At 35.8% G+C, this 26667-nt stretch overlaps 1 protein-coding gene across 1 annotated transcript in view; it reads left to right on the top strand.

Annotated features, from left to right (window-relative positions):
- LOC148650939 (uncharacterized) overlaps window positions 1-26667 on the top strand; it is a 174638-nt gene that overhangs the window by 93777 nt on the left and 54194 nt on the right. The window contains exon 9 of the mRNA XM_088600617.1: window positions 19956-20009. Coding sequence (XP_088456743.1) covers window positions 19956-20009 — 54 coding nt within the window. The remainder of the gene's footprint in view (window positions 1-19955; window positions 20010-26667) is intronic.

Raw genomic sequence — 26667 nt, 5'->3', positions numbered from 1 at the left:
CTAAATACTAAAGAGACAGCGTGGAAAATGGGAAAAATGTCCTTAGTGCTTGTAAGCTGGTGTAAACATTAACATGGTAACCTCATAAAAACATATTAATCTGTTTTTAATATTCTGCACACTTTTCAGCATGGAAAAATCTGTAATGAGACTCTTAAAAAGTCATTTATTATAAGTACTAAACCCAGAACAACAGCAATAAACAGCTCTTCTGACAGATCAATGATTAAACATTTTTTAAAAATTGCACTCTGTGCATTGATAGATGTTGTACTGCAATGCACTAATGTGAAAGTAATATAGATCACTAATTTTCATATTAATTTATTGCCATACCTTGCACGTAAAACTGTGGTTATTATGGAAGGAGGAGGTAGAAGCCCAGATCACAGAATATTTGATTTCCCTTAACGTGCACTTTTTTCCATTAGATATGTCAATAACAGCTTGTCTTGCCTTTTTATTGGGTGACAAGACCAATTTCTCAAACTAAAGATCAGTGACTGCTAGAGGCTTTGAGCGACTAGGGATTTTCTTTTCTGAACTTGGGTTTTGATAGAGATGCTAAAAATAAAATGTAAAAATAGTTTGCAAAGCTCTTGTCAGTTGCACAATTTTTCTTACAATATGTGTGATTAATCCAGGATGCAGAAGAAATATTAAGAAAAATAGCTTTAGTATGGCACAAAAAATGCATTGATATTCTTTGATGTGTAGTTTGGCTTTCTGAACACGAACTTGTTTTTTTCCCTATCGAGAGAAACTGGAACAAATTTGCTATGCAGGCCACAAAATTGTTTCTAAATGATCCTTTTATTATTTTGATAGATAAGCTACCCTGACACGATAATTGTAACTATAGAGTTTGTTAGATGGAAGAAGACTTTAGTCAAGATTTTTATTCTCGTGGTTTATTTTTTTCCCTCTGAATTTTAAAAACATAATTTTATAAATGGGGAGGCAAAATCGTTTGACAAATGACTTGCTGTTGGTGTAATGGATTATCCAATCTGGCATTGTGTTCTCCCAATGGATCTGTAGCTTTTAATAAATACAGAGCCATCCCATTTAGAGTTCTGTGCCATGACTCCAGTAAATTACGATATTCAGTTAATTGGGCAAAGGTGATTACTCTGCCTGCCAGCAATATCTTAACATCCGAACTGCATGCACACTTGTTTCTAGTTTACACATACTTGTAAAACATATACCTACATGAAAAGGTTTTACACATGACCTAGATGTGTAAATTTCATCTGAACGGACTGCTAGTCCATTGCAGAGCACACACAGACTTATATGAAGACAAATATATGAAAATGTGTCAATTGTATTTGATATTTGCATTTTGGTCCATGGGTTTCTTTATAAAATAAATCCAGTAAGATAATAAAAATCTTTTAATTTAGAGAAAGCGGTGAAGCTTTCTGTTTATTGGCTGATCCTGAAGCTCAGCTCGTCCGCTAGATTTGGAAATTTAAAAAATAAAATTTAAACAATAAAACTTTTGTATTAAACCGACAGTTCTTTTAATGCACCCTAAAACAGAGATGATCAAAATTGGTTGTTTCCCAGGAGGAAACCAGAAACATTCCAGAGGATATTTTGTGGTGTGACTTTTGCTGGCTGTTGCTTTCAGCCGAAGTACACAGCATGTGGGTCTTTTCTGTATAGTTTATGGTTTCAATGTTTAGCTTATTTTTTTATCATCCAGCGTTAGTGTTCAGTAATGGAGATTGATATGATATCTTTTTCTGGGATGACAGAGTGCATCCATGCTGTATATGTTTTTCTTGGTCACTCATATTGTAACCCAATTAATTAACTACTTGATTGATTGATTTTTATTTGTCCATTTTGTCCATTGTCTCTAAAGGCACAGATGGGTAAATAAGCCAATAAACCTGCTTTGCTTAGCTTATTGATATGGTTCACTGTTGGGTGTAAACAGTGTTTAATTACATAAAGTAATAATTCCAGCTGTTGTCTTACCACCTGATTATTATGTATAAAGTTGTAATGGTACTTGATGAATTGTGTGCCTGGGGTATGCTTGCTCTCCATGAGACACATGGAGAAAAGACAAATTCCTCATGCAAGAAATGTTATATGGCTAATTAAGTGATCCGATTTGATCTGAATAAATACCTGTCAGTGTTATTTTCAGGTGTTTGCACATCACACAGCAAGTTGGTATTAGAATTCTGTTGGAACTCAGATCATAATGCAAACTTGTTTTCTCTTGTTTCTCCATAAATGGGAGATCATTTTTGAGTGGCAATTTGAATTCAATTGAATTCATTTTATTTCCTTAGAGATAAAATTCATTTGGTCTAAATTTGAAATGTTTGTTTAAAGTACTGTAGTTTCCATTTAGAATTCCAATCTGTTTGATACAATCCGTATGCTACTCTGACTAGTTGGGTGGATTTACACTTCTTACAGTGAAGTTTCTATGTTTTTTACAATGTTTTTTTGTTACACAAAACAGGTTTGTGAACATTTTTTTTCCTGCACATTTTCAGAAATAGAATAAAAATGTCAAAGTGCTCAGCATCTGTTTTTAGCAATAAAAACTGTAGCTTACCACCTCATGTTTTTTGCATGGATATCATTTAACAAAAAGAACGTTCTGTGACTTGTGGGTTGGGATTTGAAAATAAAGAGGTTAAAATGCCTTTTTGAAAGCAAATAGCTTCACTGAACGTACCCTGCACAGTATTATTGTTATGAGAAGCGTCGGGACCAGAGACTAGGATTTCAAATGTTTTACTGGCATAGTAATAAGGCACTTTTTTAATATGTCTGAGATGTCAGGAAAAGTGACAGAGAGAATGGCAGGATGACATATTGAAATCTGAAATGAGGACACATTGACGACGTCTTGGCTTAATAAGTGAGAAGGGAGTAGAGTTCATATTTTGCCATCAGATCTAATCTGATAACAGAGCTGTCTGACAGCACTGCTGTTTATGCCCTGCTGAGGATTACATTTCTAGCTGGAACCCAGGGAAGCTGTTCACATAGTAATTGGTCACTTGTAGAGCGGTACATTGGAAACAGCTCTGCCGAGGTGCAGCCAGTGTTTCTCAATCAGCTGGACCTGATGAAGCAGGTAATGATGGATTGATTTCTGTAATAGTTTAAAGTCCCCCCTGCCCACCCACCTCCTGGACCTTGACTCAAACGTAGAACACGGATGAAATCGTCAGAGCAGGAGCTTCAGTGGAATAAAGGATGGGCTGTTCCCTGGTGGGGTAACAAATACTGCTTTGGCCCTTTTTAGTGCTTGATTTAATAGTCACAGAACGTCGGTGGCTGCAGATGCTTTTCAGTCCATTTTGAGTTTATTTTTCACAAGTGAGCAACTGTTGTTTTTATAAAAATGTGCTCTACTCTTTTCCCGCACAGTGGGGTTATTTCACTGGCATTTTAATGAGAGCTAAATCTATGAATATAAATAAAGATCAAAGTGATTAGGAGGTGAAAATCCCAAGACGATACTTGAAATCTAAAACAAAGATTGCCAGGTTATGCAGAATTATACCAGTAAAACATGAGAAACCCATTTCCACCAAGAACAAATTACACATGCAATGGAAGATTGGGTCTTAATTATTAATACATGTATCAAGCTTGCCGTTAATTTAGAAAACAATATTCTAAACTCTAGCTGTATAATTATTGCAGAGAGTGGAGTGGCTAAATAATTCATACCTGCATGTTTATGCTGTTGTTATTATGTGATCAAAAATAGCAACAATACAATAGTATTTCCTCCCAAGTGAAAATGCATCATGGAATGTTTAACGTCAAAGCACCTTAAATCCTTTTTGGATAAAAAGGGGTTACAGGACTGGAATTTCTGTTGATCTGTGTTTCACACTGAAAATGGACTCTGACCTAATTTAAGAACTAGTATGAAATGCAGATTGTTAGCAGAAAGGGATGCACATCTGACACTTACCTTACAAACTGACAAGCTGGTGGACAAGAAATGAATAGCGAGACCAAGACCTCTACTGGCCAAAAACTGCAAAAGAAATAACATACTGTAGAAGCGATATGGAAAGCTTCTTATTTAAACACTTCAGCAGAAGGGAGAACTTCCCACATACACAATTACTTTTGGCCATGGTGGGTGTAGTAATGCATAGTGCCTCAGAAACGTTTTAAGGTTCCCCTCCATGTGCTAATCAGTTTACTTCCAGAGCCATTTATGCATATAAAACATAAAAACAATGTTAACTTTTTCTTACTTAGATGCATCACTGATATTATTCATATTCATAGAAAAATAGTTTTCTGAGCTTTCCTTTGATGTAAGTTAGTATACTGCAATAACTAAAAAAATAAATAACCAAGTGTATCTTCTAAGTGGTACTTATTTAGATCCTTAAATATGGTTTCATGACATTACAGAAATAATTGAAGCAAGCTGGGTAAGCTTACACGTACAGGTCTACCTGTCACTCCCACACAGCTTCCTGAAGATTTTACATTTTAAATGTGAGTCATTCATTTCTACTTTGATTGCTGCATTTTGACATCTGATCACCTTTTGTGCCTCTCGTGTTGTAGTAATGAGGGTTGATTCTGGTTTGAAGTTTGTATATTGAGCCACATATTATTTGACATGAACAACAGCAGCTATTGGATCAAAGTCTCTAATTGGTTTTAACAAGTCTGTTAATAACTGCTCTCTGATTAAAGGCTCTGGAAGTAAAAGAGTTTTTTTGCCATTTTGATTTTGAATCATGCCACAGTACCATGACAGTATTCTAGAGTTAGACTGGATAGAAGCCATCACAAATTCTTACTTTTAGTCTTCCATACCAGTTAGTCTTCCACAAAAACCATACTGTATGTTAATGAGTCAACAAGAGACAACAATATTCTTTCTATGACAGTGTTGTTTTTCTTTCCTGTGTCATAACCTAGCTCATTTAAATATTTTGAACAATTGCTAATACTGTATACCCAGATACTAAAATACAGGGTCAGCTTAGATTATTTTGCCATATCCAAGATGTCATACATTTTGTTGATCTTGTTTTTGAGAGCAAAACATCAGAAAAGATTAATATTTAGAAAAGGCAATAATTGTCTTACTCACTGGCTTAGGTCAATTTAAGAACTGTCAGAGCTGTCAGTTGTACTTTTTTAACTACTTAACATTATGAGATTCTAAGTCAATGATAATATTAGTTAATATAGTTTTTTTTTCCTCCCAGGAGTCTAAAAAAGAAATTGTGCATGATTTTGAGTTAGTTCTTCTAATGAAAACTCATAAAAGAAAAATGTGCCTGTAATTCTTGGGCTTCCACTCTTAATCTTCAGGCAAAATGAATTGAAAAGTCATTACCTTTCTAAGACAGTTGGTGTAGCTGACTGACAGGTTTGGACTGACCTGTTGGGGAAGAGACGTTTCTGAAGTATTTACTCAGAGGTCAGTATAAGGGGCATCCAATCTATACAATTTAATTGAAGTACTTGAGTAATGTTTTAATTCAAGTCTAAACTGTAATGATTCAAGACATTAGGTCATCACAGAGCAGTAAGGAAGCAGAAGGATTAAATAACCAATCAGTAAATTACTTTAAAGTTAGATAGCTACCACTAAAATTTCTTGTTCAGGATTTACTATAAAGTTGCTATGCCAATAACTTTTTATTTGAGGCTGTACATAGATTAAAAATCCTTTTGCTGGAGGTGCATGTTAAAGCCTTCTCAGTTAATAGTAATTTTACCTGTAATTTTTTGCATCAGCAGTAAATTAGAAGATTTGAATTGGTTCCTGTAACCAGAGAATTTAACTAGGAGGGCTTCTCTTAAGAAATGACTTTACTGCATTTTTTAAGGTTACAACTGCAAAAATGCATGTAGGACATGCTTTTGATGATATGAGTGTGTATTTTCACTGCAGATGTATTTGTGTATGGATTGAACAGTATGTCTAGCAGTGGTAAAGAGGCAAAGAAATATAATTTCTTTAATTTAGGAGGAAAATACATTAAACTGAACTAAGGGGTTACATAGAAGAAACAATCAGTTATTGTAAATGTAGGCGGTGTTTTGGATGGCCTTGGTCATAGGAGAAAGCAAATGCAACTGTTACACTTTGTAACAAATTTAATGAGCACTTAAAAATAAATTCTTCTTAATAATGTCTTCATTATCATTCATTTATCTTAATCATTCTCTGTCATTACCCCTGAAGACAAGCTTGAAAAGCAGGATATGAAACAGAAATTTACTTTTCAATTTTATTACTGTCAGAAGAAAGTTGGTAAATCCCTGTGGCAAAACTCACTAGCTCCAAACTATCGACTAAGACAGTGACAGTAATACAAACACATACAGAGACACAGTGTATGTGCACACATACAATATGTACACATTGCACGCTGTAGCCTGATCTCACCTCAGACACGTTTCTGAAGCTAAGCAAGGCTGTGGTGGTTCTGGGATGAGAGGTCTCTAAGGAAAATCAGATTGTATCTGTAAGTGATGGTAGTGAACCAGTAGGCGTCACGGCATCCTTTAGACCAGAATTCACAATCCAGTATCCCATTATGGTGATCCGGGACACTGCTGTGGGCAGGGCCGGATTTTGGTGTTTGTAGGCCCTAGGCACCTTCACTCCGAAATGTGCAGAAAGAGGGGAAAATGCCAATTGAATGACGTCGATTGACATGATGTACTTTAAACTCTTCTAATGCTAAACCACATGATTGATGAAGCGATGTTTCTAGAACAGTCGTTGGATAGCGTATGATTATTGATTTAGAGCACCTAGAGTCGATCACAAGCATGTTGTTTCAGCTCGTTTTTTTGGTTGGTCACTACTGTTTCCTTCCTTCGTAGGCCCTAAAAATTTCATAGGCCTTAGGCACTGTGCCTAAAGTGCCTCATGGGGAAATCTGGCACTGGGTGTGGGAGGTGCCATCTTTTGGCAGAGACATTATACAATATGTCCTGACTACTTGGGCATTGAGGGTTCTGAAGTACCATTAGAAACAGTAGAGAGTTAACCCGAATTTCCTGAATTCCCCCTTAAATTCAACATCTGAAGTCATTTCTCACTTGATATGCTATGTCGTGGGGCTGCAGGCCCATAATGGCTGCCATGCCTCACCCATCTGGGGCTACACTTCAGTTGTGGAATTAGAGGTAGCCTCCTACTGTATATCTAAAGTGCTTTGAGACGTCTTTAGGTTGATTAAAAATTAAGACACAGAGGTGTAAAACATAGTAGGCGATTGTAGAAAAATGTGATAAACCTTCATGCTGATTGTCTTGGTGGGATGTAAACAGACCTGCAGTATAAGTGAACCATAACTGGTATCTTCAGTATTTTGTTTTTAGAAACAGAAATTTATATCTGTTTCTTATACTCAACTAGACCCACTGGGAAAAACTCTTATACCTGAATCAGGATGCAGTAGACAGTGTTCAGTTGTTTATGCTTCTTGCCCAAGGAATGTTTCTGGTTCTAATAACTGCTGTGCACTTTTCACTGTGCATGATAAAGTGGATTCAAATTGTAATCAAAATGCTTGAAGATAGATAGATTTTTAAAGTTCATCAGAAATGTTCCTAGATCTTTGAATCATGTTTTAAGATGGATGTTGTTTTATCTGTTTGTGTGTAAACCCCAGACACAAAGGCTAATTCAGAAGAACAGGATTCATTGATGACTGCTTTTTCACTTAACATACAATCTGACAGCAAACGACTGATGATGTCAAAGCAGGCTAGTAAATTGTCACATGATTTTGATGTTAACAGGACAATTAAAGGGTGTCTAGGCTCTTTTAAGTTTATGCTCCAAAAGAAAGTCTAAATGAACCATTTGCTCTTCTTATTGAATGACTAATGGCAAACCTTATTGATTCTGTTGTGGATGTCTCTTGATCGTGGCAGCACTGTATGCATGTGCATAGTGATTGATTACCCCATTTGAGACGTAAGGTAATTTAAGATGTCATTTTGACTTTTTGGGACATGTCCATTTTGCTGCCTTTTAAATCACTTTTGAAAATATGAATTTTAAAATGCGAAACCAGCAGAGATGGCCTATACTGTGTATAAATGGCAGCAAAACAAACTGCTTTATAACATTCATCAACATAACTCTGTGGACCCTTGCAACTTCCATTTCACCTCAAATTGAATCTGTTGTCATTTGTTGTTCATTGAAAATAAGAAATAAGCTTTTGGTGTCCCTTAATGTCAGTGTTTGTATTTATTTGTACAATAAAATTAAAATATGAAGAGTTATTTAATTAATGAAAAAGGGAACAAAAAAAAAAGAGACAGAGCTGGTCTTGAAGTCCTGCTCATACTGCTCACATCTATGCATTCCAGCTCTTGGGCTCTCGTTTCCCAGGGTTTCTACTTTACTCTAGCAGTAGTATTTTTCTGTGGTGATCTGACACTATTCTACATATACTGTAGATGACATTAAACTGCTGTATTTTTAGATTGGGAAAATCTAAAAGCAGCTGTTCTAACCCAATATAGCAAGGCCATTTCCTGCTTTGGCGGAATAGTGCTTATAAAAGAATAATGTTGATTTCAAAGAATTACAATAGATTGGTTAGGATAGCATCAACCTTTGTAAGTTCTGTTAGAAATGTATATTTTAGTAGTGTCATTCATGTTTACACTTAGAAACGTTTTGAAAAGGAACAATAGGTCTACTCTGAATATCTGCACTTTTTTGTTGAGAATTTCACTCCTAATTCCATGTATGTATATATATGTTTTACAGAAACACAGAGCTTTTACATCATGTTTACAGAGCTCCACTTGTTTCTTCCCGAGTTTTCTGCAAGAGGTATCCAATCAAGTTCACACTTCGTTCTTCTATCCTAGCAGCTCTCCTCTGTTATAATGAGCTGTTCTTAATTAACTTTGGAAACCTGTTTCATGCAGAGAGAAAGGGATTTCTCTAGTGCCAGGGGAATTAGAGGCAACCTGGCAACTTCTAAAAAAAGAACAGTGAGAAAAGCTCTGCTCTGATGAGAGTTAAATAATAGGTTCCTTTGATAACCTGTTATTTGAGTTACTGCCTGACATCCATGTCTTCTAATTGACAATGAATACAAAAGGATTTGGATCACCTGGCTAGTCAGAAAGCAGTCACGTTCTCTGTGTATTGCAGTTGAAAGAATGTTAAATTGAGAGGAAACCTCAGCCGTGGTTACAAGAAAGGAATAAAGATTACATCTGGGAAAGAAATGAATGGGACAGCACGAGCCATTAAATACCAAAAAGGTGAAACCACTTGATATTCAGGTTTGAAGTGACTTTACAGATGATCCGCTTAAAAAACAGATTAAATCTTGATAGCTTGATAGCTCCTTAGAAATTGTGAATCCCTGTCCAATTTAATGACATAACTGTGTTTTGTTAAAAAAGGCAAATAAAATACCAGTACATTTCTGAGAGCTGCGCTTCATTGCAGTCAGAGTCCTCAGGTAAGATTAAGAAAACGTTTAAATGCCACAAGATGAGATGAAGTTTGATTTGATATCAAAACTTTCAAAAGCTTATCAGAACTTTAATTTTGGGGATTGATATTTGAGGAGCTCAGATAAAAGGACTTTCGATATCTATTGTCTATTAATAAAATTCATTCCAAGTTAATGAAATGATGTTCAGGGACATTCAGAATATTGAATATATTAGAATATTGTTAAAAGCAAGACCTCAAGGAAAATTGTTTTTCCTGATGCTGAATGTTTGAACACTGAACATAAAAGAAATAAAAATGTCATTTAAAAAGGAGAAAAAAAACTATTAGCATTTAGAAAATAAATTGCATATGCTATCTGAATTCACACATTAACAATGCTATTTAGAATTTCATCAACCTAAATTATTCAGAGATTAAAAGGGCAAATTGTAGTAACGTATTATATCATAAGAAAGCATCAAAACACTGTATGTTTTTGTACAGTTTGTACAGTTTTTTTGTTTCAGGATCAGTTTATATCTGAAAGATTAATTTCATTTCTGTATCTGCATCCAAACACTACAGTTTACTTGCATCGTTGTTCCTTGTAAGTACAAAAGCAGCACTGTTAATATCTGCAAGGCATGAATGCATTCTCAGTCCCTTCAAGGTGCAGTGTACGATCAATGCTATATTCCTCTTCTGATTGGTTTCTAATCTAAACATAAGAATAGCAATGCGTGATTTTTTTATGGTAAGGACATTTACAGTTTGTGGTGAGTTTCTAATTTACCTGTAGTGAAACATTTAAAAATGATCTCCATGAGATGGAAGCTGGGCAAAAATAGTGATAAGTTGTGTGTAGGTGTTTGCTGGTATAATCTTTGGCATTGCATTTAAAAAGATCTTAATTCTTGAGTGGCAGTTATAGAAAGACACAAATAAATATGTTTGAAAATTAAGGAGGATTTGTTAATGAAAAACAGATATTATTCCTGTGCTTGAATGTATTGTACATCATAATGTATACATCTGAGGCTTAGTATTTATTGATTGTACCCATTCTTAGCAAGCTGTATCTCCTGCTGTGGCAAAAGGTTTTGCTTCACTTTGGAAATATCAAATAATAATTCTGAGTGATGTAGTCGAATGAAACCCTGAGTGATGTTGTATTAACAAATTTAATTACATACTGCTGTGTAGTTTTCCATACTGTACATACCATACTTAATGAAAAACTGGCAGAAATGAAAAATGTGACCTTTTGAGTCCTATCAAGAAAAGACGTGCATTCCAAAGGGACATGAAAAATCCTGACCTGTTTTGCTCAATTAGAAGTAGTCACAAGGTGACAGAAGTACTTCTAAGCAGTATTAGCATGGCTTTCTCATAGAGTTTGTCACTTCAGAGGAAGCCAGGGAGTGATGCCTCCTCAGTCACATGTGCAGCTGCCATTGCACTACATGAGGTAGGAGTTTGCAGCTGTCAGATAGCCTGCAGCTCAGTGCCTAGTGTATTATAGGAAAATTGTATAGGAACCCTGCAAGGTATGTAGGTAATCAGACAGCAGTGTGGCGTAGGGGTTAGGACTCTGGACTCATAATGGGAAGGTTGTGTGTTCAGATACTGGGTAGGATACTGCAGTTTTACCCTTGAGCAAAGTGCTTCACTCAGATCACTGCAGTACAAATGCACAGTACAAATGGGTATGAATGTACGTTTATATCTATAAAGTTATTAACCAGATAAATTGATATACTGTATATAAAGCTGCCTCAGGCCTGGATGTCCAAATATTACCACCTAAAAAGTATCTCTTTTCTAAGTAAAAGAAAACAAGTCTGCGTCTACTATCAGAAAACCCCCTCTGAGCAAGGAACATACTGTAGTTCTTTGCACTTACAAAGACTGGATAGTGAACAAATCAGAGTTGTTCATGATCTTAGGAGTGTTTCTTCAGCCATTTTGGAAAAATAGACAGAATAAGAGTGAAGGTGGAGAAAGAAAACACATCAACCACCCCTTTTCTTGCCACAGATGAGACATGCATAAAATATGAGTATCAGGAAATGCTTTATCGTCCAGTTTGTTATATACTCTGTAGGATAGCTATAAATAATGGCTAGGACATAAAATCATTCCACCCCATCTTCTTGCTTCTCAGAAACATACTAGGACTCCTAGGACTGGGATCATGTTGGGTTACCTTCCATTCAATCAAGCAAGTTAAGAAGTTCTAGAAGCAGATTGAAGAAATTATTAAAAATAATAATGTAATGTACCCCATATGCTGTTTGTTAATACTATCTCTTCCAGTTGATTTTTGCTATTTCTTTCTTTTTCAATTTGGAAATTACATTAACATTTACTGCATGAGTTGTGGTAGAAACAGTCTTCTGAATTGCCTCAGTCCTGTGATTCCAGTTGCAGAACGATAAAACAGTTTCAGGTATGAGTTCTTACAAAAGTTCATGTCTCCTATTACAATTGGGTGAGCAAAATTAGTTTGTGTCCAGGTTATGGTTCTGCACAAAGTGCATCTATCTGAATTTCAGGCAACCTTGCAAAGTCCTAGGGATTCCAACCTGAGTTGATACAGTTTAATTCTGACCTTCACCTTTTGTAAGCATTGCAAGAACCTTTCATAACTTAAAAAAATCAATACATCATTGCAACTGGCCAGGACACATATATCTGAAGATTACTTCTAAAGATGAAAAACAATTCTGTGCCATAGCAGACCTCTGTAACTGATAAATGGACAAAATTAGTTAAAGAATGGTTCACCCTGAAGTTGATGAAACCTACTGCTCTTGAGGTTTTGTTCATGTGAAAATAACAATTCAGTGGTTTTTTGGGGGGGATTAAATGAAAAGGCTTTCTCTAGGGATTCACTATTCTGGTCCTCATATCATAAGTGTCTGCTGGTTTTCATTCCACCTGAGTTTCCCATTACAAGTATACCTTGCTTTGCTTGAGAAATGTCAGAACAATTTGAGCTAAACTGAATTCATGCTATAGGGGGTCATATATATACAGTATATTGAATTTGGGGATGGATGCCATAAAAGGGAAACAAGGACATGAGCCAATTACTAATCTAAATGTTCTGTTAATCAAAATAAAATACTAGAAATAATAATCATACACATGAACGCACTATATTGATTGGGATTTTAGTTTTAATCCTCTTAAGCTCCTGGCTGTGGCTTGTTGGAAGAGGGCTTCTTCCATGGCTGAGATGAGAGAAACTATGCCATCAAATCTCAGACCTCAATCCAATCAAGAATCTGTGGCAGGAGTTCAAAATTGCTGTTCGTCAAACCTGAGGGAGTTAGACCAATTTTGTCGTCGCTCAATTGTCATTGAATAGTGGTGTAAAAATTGCAATGTCTGCATATGCAAAGCAGGTAAGACTTATTCAAGAAAACTGGCTGTAATTTCTCCTAAAGGTGTCTCTACCGTATATTGACTCAAGTCTCAGAATGTAGTCATCATAATTTAGGAGAGTCCATACAATTTATATTTTCACTTTGACATTATGGAGTGTTTTGTGTCTATCAATAGCAAACAAATTACATTATGATTCCATACTGTAACACAATAAAAAGTGAAAAAATCCAAAAGGGGTGCATTACTCTAAAATAATATTCTTTTACATGTTAGTATGCATTTAAGATAATATTCTGGGTATCGCTGTCCTTTCAAACTTTCTTCTTTCTCTTTAATGACAGCACCCTCCACTGTGTGCAAGGAGTGCTTTTTTGTGCAGATAAACTGGTTGTGTCGTACAGTATGGCAGCTTGTCGAAAAAAGGAACTCACTACACCCAGTTGATATTTGTGTTCATGTGTCCACATTGGGCACATCACATGGATAGAAAGATTTTATGAATACCGTTACTCCCCTTACGTCTTTCTTTCCACATCATTTCTATACAGCAGCGGCCATTTCACATGCGCACCGACAGGTTCAGAGCACAAGGTGACTCTTGTGAAAAGACACTGCAGCTGATCAAATAGCTGCAGAGCCTATCTGAAATTCTTTAGCCTGTCACATGAAATGAAGGAGGTAACGAGAACGTGCCCACCTCTTGCTTTAGAACAGAAACAGTGGAATGTGAGCCAGAGGGCACAAGTGGAAACCACATCGAAGTGCATTTTAAACTGAGAACAGGAAGCACTTCTTTACCCAAAGCATTGTGGGAGTGTAGAACAAGCTTCTCGGTCAGGTTCCAGGTTGTTGAAGTGACACCCTAGCGTCTTCCAGGTCCTCAGCTAGCTACTAACTGCCACATTGGGTAGATAGACCAAACGGCCTCCTCATTATTTGTAACTTTTCTTTTGTTCTTACATTTTTAACTGCTGTGATCTGCTAGAAGTGTTGGGCAATTGTGTGTTTATTCAAAGACAAGGAGAATTAGGTGGGTAGCTGCGTCAGCATGCATAGGCTGCAAAGGAACAAGTAATAGGTTTATTCCATGCTGAAAAAAAGAAGAGAGAAAACACAACGTTTCTCTCTTCTTTTTTTCAACAAGGAGAATTGCCTCATTTAGAAATGTACATACAGTACAACCATTCTGGAATAATCAGACATCTTTCTGATTCATCTTTCATGCTGTACCTTTATCATAAAAAGGGTTTCTTAATAAACTGGGTTTCAAATTACACCATATGGTATCTTCTGAAATGCCTTCATGTATGCCATCGACGTATGCTCGTCAATGGAATAATCATTGAAGGCTTTTTATTTCATAAAGACCACCTATAAAACATATAATCTTTATTATGAAACACATTATCTGTACTAATTCGGTAACATTTAGATTTATCTCTTTTGTCTGTGTATCCCTCATTTGTTTAGCAGGTATTTCCAATTGAACAGTATATATGAGAAAAGTATGGGAGATTGTACGAAGAATATTATTTTATCTTCAGGTAATTACTACAGACCCTCACATTCAATATTAAAAATTGTGAAAACGAATTAAATGGAGATGGGGCAGTACAGAGGAAGATCTGCTGGGGAAGTGTAGTGCATTCTTATTGTGTTTTAAAGTGTGAAAAGTCTTAATGCATCTGGGACACATCTCATTAATTGTAAAGCAGTATTTGTCAGCGTTACTCAATAGCAATGAAAGAGAAGTTGATCAATAGCAATTGAAGAGTTTTGTGGACCTTTTCAGACCTTTAAATTGATTCATCCACATATTGCAGAAAGTATTGTTTATATTGCATCATAGGATACAGTATATTATATGTATTTAATGAAAATTATGTTGCCCTTGCAACAGGAATTGTTTTGTTATGGTCATGCCTATTTTGTAGTAGTTCATTAGTATTTAACACACATAAAGAAGTTCTTGTTTTTGATTTCATATTTTCAGTTTTTATTTTTCTCACCACAAGACTAGGAAATACTGCTCTGGAGCAATATTTACTCCGTCTCCCTGAGCCAAGTTGTTTTCAACTAATTAAGTGGTATTTTGTACTGAAAGAGAGAGTCACAGTATTTGATTGCCAGAAACATGAACTGCATGACCCCACTGTATTTCAGCTGAGAACTGCCTGCTAGTGCTGTCCAGTCTGTCATGTCCTGTAATTTAAAAACAGCATAAAACAGGCAAAAAAATTAAAAATCAGAACATCAATCTTGAAACTAATTATCTGTGTTCTAGTGGATTACAAAATTGTAAATTTTAGTCAAGTTTTGAGATGACTTTTAGTTCTGTTTCCTGGTACGTTAAGTCTGATAAATGGCAAGCCTACATAATTAATACTGTCTTGTTCCCCCAGACCAAAGGGCGACTGCAGTAACTGTAGATTGCAATTGTCATGGGTGTCACATAAAATGTGCTATTATTAAGTCCGGGCTGAATTTTATTGCAGGAAATACTCATAAATTGAATGGTCAGTTGTTTAAATTACAGGGTGCGACATTCTGTTCCCCGTTCTGGAGCTGTTTCTTTGATGGAGAGTGCTTGACACGAGACCTTCTGAAACAAAACGGAATTACTTTGGTGTGAGAGGAAGACAGGCGGTATCTTAGGAACTACCGTAGATCTGCATGACAGCACGCAAGGATGAAGACAGCAGTTTAGCCTTTCTGCTGCCTTGGGGTGTCAGGGACAAGCTTAAGGTTGGGAAGAAAACATAAGTGATGTCTCAGAGGGTGGAAAGAAAAAAAGAGCAAAGCAAAGAAGTGAAAAGACAAGTTGAATGCAGAAAACATTTTTTATAATAAACCAGAGCTGTTTCAGGCTTGTTTTGCTTATACAATGGCCTTCAACATAGACCTTATCTTTATACATCTGCTTGAAAACTTGTATCTTTTTTCTCATTAGTGTTGAACAATAACACTGTTATCTACAGCACTTTCTGCAATGTGAAATTTGTTGTAATTTAAGATGTTGGATTGATATCTCTGAAGTTAAGTCAAGATAAAGGCTCCAGGGTTGATTTACAACCTTAAGTTAAATCCAGCATCCTTTATTGGGATATAATTGAGATTTTAGCTTTGTGAGTGCTGTGCAATTTGGTGATTTGGTTTTGTAAAGAGCTAGACTTCATACTGCAGAGTTTTGCTCTGTGCACAGTTTTGCAGTGTAAAGTACATCTTTGTATGAATAATAAAGATCTGTGCAAGTTAAAGAAATTGTGCACAAAAGAAGTCAAAGCAAGACCTAAAAATACCTTTTTATTGTGTCATTAGTTTGTACATTATTTACTAAGTATAATATAATATAAATCTAAATTTGATTTAAATATTTTAACACGGAAACGGTTTGTATATATAGCTTACAGTTTCAGACTTGACTTGGAGCTCCTGCTAAGTGCAATATGGAAGAATTTAAAATGTTTTTGGACCGACATTTGTCAATTATTTACTTTAAATGCAGTTAAATTGAGTTATGTTCAAATCTTAATGTATTAAAATACCATGTTGTTTTTTACTTTAAAATGGCAATCCAACTATGGAAAACGTACATTTTGTAAATATGTTCTTCAGTTATGCTTTTAATTGTTTAGAATAGACTGATCGGCTGGGAAAGTGACAATTGAAAAATGGTTGCATATTTTAACAGAATGACACAGGTTACCAACCTGTTTCGGTCACAAAACCTTCATTACAGTGATTGAGGTGACAAAATAGTTTCAACTTTTTAAAACTACTAAGGGATATGTTTGCAGTTAGCTGATCCATTTACAAGAATGTATCATCATAAAACCTGAAATATCAAATTCAAATAGATATGCTACAAATTATGTTAACTAAAGTAGACTTATATAAAAAAGGGAAAAAAAGAAAACCCAGAAGGTATAGTAACGGCAGATATTGTAATAGTCGTGAAATGAATAAAAAAATTAAATTGTTAAGAGTGGCAACTTTAATATTGAAATGCCCTGGAAAGGCTTCAAATTTTGTTGCTGTCTGAGCTTCCTGTCAAGGCATTTTAAATTAGGACTTTAGATTTAGAATCTGCACAAACTACTCCAAACTGAAAAAGCTACAAAATGCTCAAAGTGTGTAAATAATTGGAAGATTCCCAGTTGAGTAAGTTGCTAGTTCATGTGCAAAGGAATAGTTGGAATGGTCACAAAGTTAGTGTACTGGTCTCTGTATGTAATCAGAGTGGTTTAGCTTGACTACAGACTGAATGAATCAGTCTCATTATATCCCTTCAGATATTGATTTTCAAGCCTCAGTTCATGAAGTGATATAAAAAATTGACTATGAAACCTGGTGGCCTTTCTACACAAAGCAGGGATAAAGTGATAGGCAGAGAACGGAAGAATGTTTACTTACCCTTTTGATTGCAGTGAAGTCCATCATTAAGAAATATGAGTGGCACACAAGAAGGCATTGCTTGAGAAATATTTGTCTTAAATCTTGTATGATATATACTTTTAGACATGGCAGAATGTTTTATAGTCAGAAGAGACAAAAGCTAAACATTTTAGTCCAAATGAAATGTGTTGTTTGGCACAAGCCCAACACAATACTGTACATAACCCAGTAAGCGCCATGCTCGTTGCAAGCATGGTGGTGGCCGCATTATGTTATGGGTTTTTTACTCATCGGCAGGGACTTTGAAACTTGACAGGGTTGAAGGGAAAACTGAATCATACAAAGTACTGGAAAAAGCCTAGAGGAAAATCTGCTGGAATCATTCAAGGATTTAAAACTGGTTCGAAAATTCACACTTCAACAGGGCAGTGACCTGTAGCACCGGAAGTGGTCTGACAAGAAGAGAGTCGGTGTCCTTGAGTAGCCTGGCCAAAGTCCTGAGTTAAATCCAATAGAAAATGCAGTATATGGTGAGGCTTGACAATTGCACTCCACCGACATCCCCAACAAAACTAGTCGGAACTGGAGCCATTTTTCAATATTACACTATCCCACTGTGCAAAGCTTGTGGAGACGTATCCAGAAATCCAGGCAATTACCTTCTGTATTTTCCAAAAATACCAGTAGTTGTTGTCAATGGTGACTCTACCAAATACCGACGTAGATGGCTAAATATGTACGTGTGCTGACATGCAGCCCTCTTCAACTATAAGAGTATTCAGTTACATTACAGTTTTAAATTTTAAAAAATTAAACATCAATATGCATTAGATGTAATTCATAAATGTGATGTTAGTGGGACTGACTATTTTTGATAGGCACTGAACGGTATATACTGTATATACAGAAAACCCAGGCCTAATTTGAGAAAGTGGAATTAAATATCATGAATTACAGTAAAAAAAGACAACTACATGAAATGTTGGTTCTAAATTAGCAAATGTTAAACACAGATAATGCAGTTATATTTCTGAAGTATTTGTAAACATTCTTCATCAAATACAAAAGAAAAACCTCTTGTTCTAAAATTTCGAAAATTGCAAAAGCAGCCATTGTTAAGGTATTGGCACAGCCTCTATTTATGTTTCGCCATCGTCATTACCACACAGCTTCCAAACTAGTGGCAGTGGTCTGCTCTGTAAACCACTCCAAACAGATTCCTATAGGTGTAAACAATCAACCACTTTGCAGGTAAGGAATCAAAACATGGTATTTATTTGAAACATTTGAGTTAAACACCAATTTAGTTCATTTCACTTACAAAACAAAGAAAAACGGGTGTTTGGTTTGAGTTAATGTTTAATTTTGACCCTATGTGAACAACCTTACTTAGCAAGCATAGCTATCCCCAGAATTCCAGACTAGGTGAACTTTGTTTATGTTTGAAACCAGATTTATCGCCTTTGTTTGGATAGTGAAATGTTTGCCTGTGTGTGTACATGTGGATACCTCATGAGTGCCAGGTGATCTGGAAACGGGAGTCTCAAGTCACAAGTTGCAAACAGAGATCAGCCAAGCACCCATGATTTTAGTGCAAGTCAAAATCTTGGCTAAGTTGGTACTGTTCTCATTTGTAAAACAAGACTTTATCTTTATTGTATGATTTCCTGTGTTTATTTAGCTGATGTGTGTATCTTTTCCATTTATATTCTTGGGCATCAACTGACTTATTGAAAATATCAGAAAAAAATCATTTTAACAGTTACCCGCATATTTCTCTTCACCTCTACATTTGTAATTTTTTCCCATAGATCAGTTGTAGAAGTGATACTTTAAGATGTAAATTTAATCAATAACAGTCTTAATCTATTGAGTAACCATGCAGCTCTAATTGTTGCATGACTTGTGAATTCATAGCTTTTCTTCATTTCCCTAGCAGAGCATTGAAGTAATAAAGTTATGTGGACTGTTGTTCCTTTGTGTATTTTAGTGCAGAATCTTTTTAAAGTAGAAATAAATAAAAAACATACCAAAAAAACATCTGAAAACAGTAATTTTCATCTCTTTACATCTCCCTTGTGGTCTCCTGACTATGTTAATCTTGAATTGGCAAATCTAAACTGTCCCCATCTGGTTCCATATACGTGCCCTACCATTGACTGGTTTTCCATCAGGAGTTTCCCCTGTCCTGCACCCACTGTCTGCTGGGGTAGGCTTTGATTCACTGCAACCTTAAAATGAATGTTCGATTAGAGTAGGCATTAAGTTGCTGCCTCACATGATATTAGTGTTAATAGCTGACAAGGAGCGTAAGAATATGGGCACTTCAGTGTTTGTTACGGTATATGGCAATATCTTTTGATTGGCCAAAATGTCAGTGCTTTACCCAAAGTGGCTACAGATGGAAGATCAGGTGCTGAATGTTCTTCATAAGGTGTACACTGCTGCTCCTTTTGGTCTTAATTCTGTACTCCTTATCATGTGTTGAGACAACACCTGTCATACCAGTCAAGGTTGTAGGATCATCTTATGTACACGTACAGTTGTAGATTTGATTCCAATTACAATAATCTGCAAAGACAGAGCCTCTGTGTTCTTACCACCTTGAAAACAAGTTATAAGAAAAAAAATTACAGCAGTACAAATAAGTGTTTACCTTTGCCAAGAAACAAGTGAAACATAAATGTTATTTTGTTTCCCTCAGACCGCCACAGAAGTCCTTGAAAGTCTTTTAGAAGAGGATGATGAAGTTGTTCAGGTAAGGTACAGGTTGACCTCAAGGGTAATGGGTCTGAGTCCCCACTGCAGATGCTGCTGTTGTATTTTTAGTGAGGTACAATACTTTCCCCCAGTTGTTCCAGTCCACCCTGCTGTATGAATAGGGACCAACATTGCTGGGTGTAAGCCTTGCAGTAGACTGACCGGCGTCCTTTAGTTTTTCGAATGCTCCCTAATATGCTTAATGCCATGGACACCGGGAGAAGATCTGGCTCGATGTGTCGCTGTGAAGCAGAAGAAAATTCCTTATTTGCATTCTTTAATCTGCGATGGAAAAGGCAGCTTCTAGTCTCCTCAAAGAATTAAGCAATTCATACATTTGCCTAAATATGTCTGGAGGGTAGCAGAACTGTTCAAGACTGTGGATTTGTCATTTCATGTCGATGTGGTAAAGATGAACACAGTCGATTTAGTAGTGTTCTGTGTTCCCTCGATAAAGATGGAGGTGGGCCTTACTAAGACAGAATGGTAGAAGTAATTCAAGCAGCTAATTCTGAGTGGTTGAGGGAATGGAAGCTCGCTTGTAAGACCACAAGAACCCCTCTCCCCTCGTGCTGTAGAAGGTGGAGGAGAGGCCACAGGGTGAAGGGGGGGACACCAAGCCCAGACAGTAGGACACTACACTAGCAACCTTGCAGTGGTGGGAGGAGGTGGGTGAGGTTAGGATTGTCCTCCTCCTAGCCTTTTGTCAAGAGTTTTGTAAGCTATTAGCAAAATGTATTGGAAATTACAGTTAATCTCAGTTTCATATATAATCACATTTAAATGACAAAAAAATAATTCTATAAAGATGTAACAGCCTGCTGTCATTATGAAACTTTCTGGGCCCATTTGTCTATTTACTTATGCAAGATGTTGTTTATATGTCAAGTTCCACTGTTCTCAGTTTTGACATGATGAAGAAAAATAAGGAAAAGCTGGGTATGTATCTGTTTTTCTGCTGATGGGTGAACAACGCATATACAGTATACAATAAGATTTATGTTCTACTGTTTTGAACCTGTTGACAATTTCAAAATTGTTTCCCAATCAAGCTTATAAATTATAATACAAAATAACTTGCTTCACAATTGTAAAGAGCAGAGATTGATGTTTGATTTATGCCAACTCATGTAAATTAACTCATGTAAATGCAATTTAAATCCCTGCTGTTCAGTTAAGTCTCTTCCTATTTTCTTTTTATACAAGACGCTGTATTTTCTGAACTTTTACTGTGGTGAAGCAGACTGACGGTGCTTGAGTAAATCACATAATCTTAGTCTCAGCATGAGTTTAGGGCACTGGTTGATTTCTGAAAATCGACATAAATGCATTTAATATGTTAAATGTGCATTTGAATATTTGTATGTCAGACTGGTCAATCAGAGACAAATAGTCAAAATCTGTTGTATTATGTTGGTGTATTAAAAGGTGTAGTTTTGTGTTGCGTATGTGGATTGCAGGTTTGGGGAAATGTTGAATTCTTATATTGTTCATATTTTAAACTCCTATCCATTAAATTCATTTAGTTCTCAGTGTTTCATTTGAACATTGATGGAAGGTGATATGGTGTTACCTTTTTGTCTCCTCTTTTCAACATGAAATAAACCTTTACTTGTTCTTCTATATTGTCCATCTGCTTAATTAGGTTTCTACCTTAGGTTTGTGAGATATTACCACTGTTTTGTCCAGCCTCTTTTCTTCTGTGGAATTTCAGGTACTGCAGGTGTTTCAGCTGCTTTGAATTATTTTTTTTCTTAGAAGGTCGGCTTCTCAACACGTGTCCAAAAACGTAGTCTTTTGAAACTCAAAGTCAAGAATTTTAGTGTTTTGAAACTCATGTGAGAAAACTCACAAGAGTCTCTTTTTTCTGTCTGCATAGCATTGCAGAGGTAAGGCCTGCTGCTCAACTTGTATCTTGGTATCAACAACGGCATTCAGTAGGCAGCAGGATGTTATGGGTTGTACAGCTTGTGTGCTGTCTAGTCTGCCTCTGCATTTAAGTCTGGTGTGAATTGTGTTGGATTGCTGTGAAATTTAAAGTCGGTTTAAAGAATCACCTGCTTATGTATAAAGGAACTGGGCATCCTTGCTCCAGGTTGCCTTAGAGATTTCTGCATACGTGTAGTCCAAAACAAATTGTCGGATCTCCTAATGCAGATCTTCCGATAAAAACCTATAAAAAACAGGCTCACAAACAACGGGCAATAAAACTTTCTTTTGTGTATCTCCACGATTGTCATTGTCTAAATTCATAGAGAGACTGTGATTTTGCACAGTTGCTATATTAAAAATCTATCTACATCTAGTAATGTAGACTTCGTTAATCTTAATTTAAAGTGGTATTTTTCGGGGTAAATGTTTTTTAAATATTTATTTTACTAATATTGTTATTTTCATAGCTCTTTTGAGTTTTTCAACTTCCGCTTTTGATAGAATTGACCTCGAGAGCAAAGTCTGGCACCTACAGTTGAGAGAATAAAGATGGGTCTAGTCAGATATGTGGCTCACATTTGTGGAATTCTAATACTTTTGCTGGAGATGGAGTCAGACTGGATTAACAGGAGTGAAGAAATAAATCTACAGCAAAGAGAGAGTCCCTGGATGCTGCTAAGTTTTATTGCTCAATGCTGTTTAATAGAAGCCCATACCCTCTGATGTAACGTATTATGCATGTGAATATCATAGCCAGAATAAGGGGCTTTGTGCATGAAGGTGATTGATTGCACAAGTTGATCTTTAAAATACGGATGTGGTGCTTCATTGTGCTAACGGTAACATTGATACATAAAAGCTTTCTTTGGCAAATAGCTTGTGGTACTAAGAGTTGCACCTCTGTCCATTAAGAAACAGGGTTTATATCCATCTATTAAATCTGTTTAAAATTACCATAATTACATGGATCCCAGGAATAAATTTGCATATTTCTAGGACAGTACTCAAAATGTTCATGCTTAGGCTTTATTAGGCCATAACCAAACATCTTAATTTTCATACCTAAATGATTTGTGCTTAGCTTGAGGGTTCTGTCAAATCCTTTTTCACTGCTCCTTCTTTATCTTGAAGCATCTTTTAAAACAAATCTCGAGCAGTACTATTAACTTGATTTAAAGAATGTTGAAGATATGATTGTGGTAATGCAGTAAAACGATTATGATAATGTTTTGATTGCTGCTGTTATGTATTTAGATATTAAGCATTATGAATTTGGTTTCTTTACTATCTAGATTGTGCTTATGATCACGTTGATGATTAAAAGCTGCATAATATTTAACCCTTTAATCATCAGGCCTTTAATTGAAGTATTTCATAGCAGGAATGTTTAAAACAAGGTTCCCAGTTTCATATCCATCAAGCAATTAGTTCAAATTGAGTTTTTATCAAATGCAATATCCAAAGATGTTTCATTTTGTCTTTGAAAGAAGGCACAGAGGTCTTTGTGTCATGTATCATTTTATGCATGCCTAGAGTAAGAGTTCTTAGTGGAACCCAAGCTCACATCTTTAAATCTTGCTTTCAATTTTGTAAACAGAAAACTAGGAGGAGGATGTGAGAAAATTATTAATGACCTGTTATTTGTAGGAAACTTTATTATCACTCTGCAGCTGTGCAGCCTCTCTAAAAGCATGCCATTAATTTATTACATTTCAAGCTCCTCTTTCTCAATATTATAGTTTTAAAACCTTTAACAGGATCTGTGCTTTCAGTATCACACTCAATATAAGTTCAAAGAATCACGTTTTCAGTTTCAAAGACAGGATTATTATTATTTGTTCTCATGCATCCCCAGGGGTCAGAAGTATATTTTGACCTAGATTTTAAAAAGCTTTGAAATCATCAGTGAATTTCTTTTTTAAATAAGTTGTGAACTTCACAACAGTAGGAGCACTGACAGTTAACAACAGATATTTTTTATTAAAATAAAATACTTTTGCAGTATGTTCACCTTAATTCTATTATTCTTTGTTTTGTTTTCTTTGCATGAACTTTTTATATGAATTAGTCTGTTTTTAATCAAAATGTAAAAACTAAGATTTTAAGATCAAATGATCAAATGCTTTTGACCCCATATTTGTAATAGAATATAATTTTTTTGAATATTGGTGTGATCAGTGATTTGCTCACCTTTAGTCTGATTATTTTTAGCAGGTAAATCCTCTGAGAGTAAATTTGCATTCACAATGATGGCTTAGAGACCCCATTTATACTGCAGGTCACTTAGTGGAGCAATTTGATTGAAGCACCTTTCTCAATTGCACAGCAGTGTCCCACCTGGAATGTGAATCCATAGCCTTCTGGTCAGGAGATCGCTACTCCCCTCAGGAATCATAGCGAGGTCACTGTTATCTGAAAATTTCCAAACTAAGCACATTTTACTCCCAAAACCACTTTATTTTTAAATGGCTTTTGTATTTCCAGTTAAATTGAGTATTTCACCTCTCTGTGAATGGTTCCTTTTCCACATGTGTAAAAAGTGCTTAAATGTAAAGATTAAGTGAAATCATTTGGGGAAAAAAGCAACAATAATTAGGTGAAAGCAGTAAGAAATATGTGGTGCATTATACAGTATACTGTATCACTTTTCAGCCTCTATGTGTCCCTTTCCTTGTTGTTTTTGTATTTAGTGATCATAACTATATGAATTTTGGGACTGATATGTGTTCAGATCATCCTGCTATTTAAGCATTTTGACTCTAAATGACCAGATTTTTTCAGGAACGAGTTCTATGGGACATGCTTTTATAAGCTGTATAGGAATTTTTGAAAATGTAGTTTGATTATTATTCATCATGAATTAGAAATGTGTTGAAATTGATGTTGCTGGATATGATATTGCATGTATAATTATGTGCAAGGTGTGGGTGCAAATCCTCCAGGTTAAAGAAGGGGCTTGTTTTTTTAAAGCATCACCCATTTATTCTTGCAAATAGTCTGTCTTTGAAGAAGAAGAAGAAGAAGAAGCATTTAATCCAGAGATTTCTGCTTTCTGCCTTGGCATAAAACACAGTCAGCCAACTTGTTGTTAATGCCATAGACATGTATTGAGAGTGTATGTTATATATAGTACAAGTAGTACTATTTACTTTTTTAAAACAGGTTTCTTCTAAATATTTGTGTTTCTGGAATTTGGGTTATAACACACTTTGGTGCTATAATTAATTTGCATGGTTTTCATTCCCAGATAATTTGCTGTTCTAGTCACATATATTTTTACTAAACTAAAGTACAGTATTATATGTATTGTATATTGATTAAATGTTTTTACATTATTTTGATTCATTAATTGTTCGTGACTGACCATGAGCCATTTGAATGACTGACTGTTGCTTAAGCGCTAAATCACCTTGTTAGTGAGAGTTGATTGGGCTTCGCTGATGAGGTGATTTAACCCATTAAATATCAAGAGTGATGAAAATCGAGCTAGGAGAAATTGGAGAAGAACTGAAACGTCCTGCCAAAACTGAGTGCTGGGGAATATTTGTCAGATGGGTTGACATGTGGCACCTAGGGCTCAGAGATCAATGACCAGGCACATTCCACAAACCAGCGTCTGCAGCCTAGTGCAAAGCATGTGTCACAGATGTACAGCTCGTATTGATTGCAACAGTAGCCAGACTAGCATGCTAGTAGCCTCTGACTTGAATAAACAAATGTAAAAATCATTTATCTGTGTCATGCAAGTTGAAGAAAATGTCAGTGCACCTGCTACTAAAACAGATTGTCATTTTCCTGATAAGCATTCGAATTTTGCGGTTGTGTGATGTTTCTTTTGATACTCAGTATACGGTATAGAGAATTTGGAAAATATATACAACATGCATCTAAAACTTTTCCAGGAGAGTTTTGAAAATGCTTTTTCTTTTGTACAAACACTGGTAGTGAGTTCGGTGGTATTATTCCTGGTATCTCTGTAATTACTAGATAACAATGATCATTTGAGCGTATGAGCAACCTATTACATTGTGCAATGACAGCACCTATAAGCTACAGGTAGCTTTGCTGGACTAGTGGGTTTAGTTTTGTCAGGAAAACAATGTGCAATGCTGCAAAATGCATACGGACTTGCTTTCTCCTGGGGTTAATTCATAATGAAATGTTAAAAATTGTATCTAATGTGAACACAGTTGTAACCATGAGGACACTAACACGTATTCTTAAACAAGAACGAATGTCCAATTCACTGATTGCACTGCACAAGATTTCACTGCTTTAAACGGAGAGTCAACCAATGATATCTCTAGATAATTATAGTATGACAATTGTGCTACCATGTGATTATTGCTTCAAGTACACGAGAATGTGCTATCTCCTACCTATTAGATAATCTGATATGTTGGAATTACAACATCATGTGCTATCTCATAATTACAAGATAATTTTCTCGTAATTATGAGGTAATCTGCTCTGTTGTCATTATGGCATAATTTGCCATCTCGTAATTATGAAATGTATTTTTTGCCTTTTTGGCAGCAATGTGCTTCCGTACTTTGGTCCTTAAGCTTTGACGTTCTCTTTATATCATGCAGGTATCACATGCCTGGTTTTTGCCCTGTAATATTTGCCTCCAAAGCAAAGAAATCTCCATTTTGTCAAACAGACAATGGTTCAAATACAGTAGTAGCTCTGCACATGGGTACAGTCTACACCACCTTTTCAAA

The sequence above is a fragment of the Lepisosteus platostomus genome, chromosome 12 (assembly GCF_059453375.1).
Source record: "Lepisosteus platostomus isolate fLepPlt1 chromosome 12, fLepPlt1.hap1, whole genome shotgun sequence".
NCBI classification, from domain to species: domain Eukaryota; kingdom Metazoa; phylum Chordata; class Actinopteri; order Semionotiformes; family Lepisosteidae; genus Lepisosteus; species Lepisosteus platostomus.
Note: the sequence above shows the minus strand (reverse complement) of the source record. Positions and strands in the feature narration are given on the sequence as shown.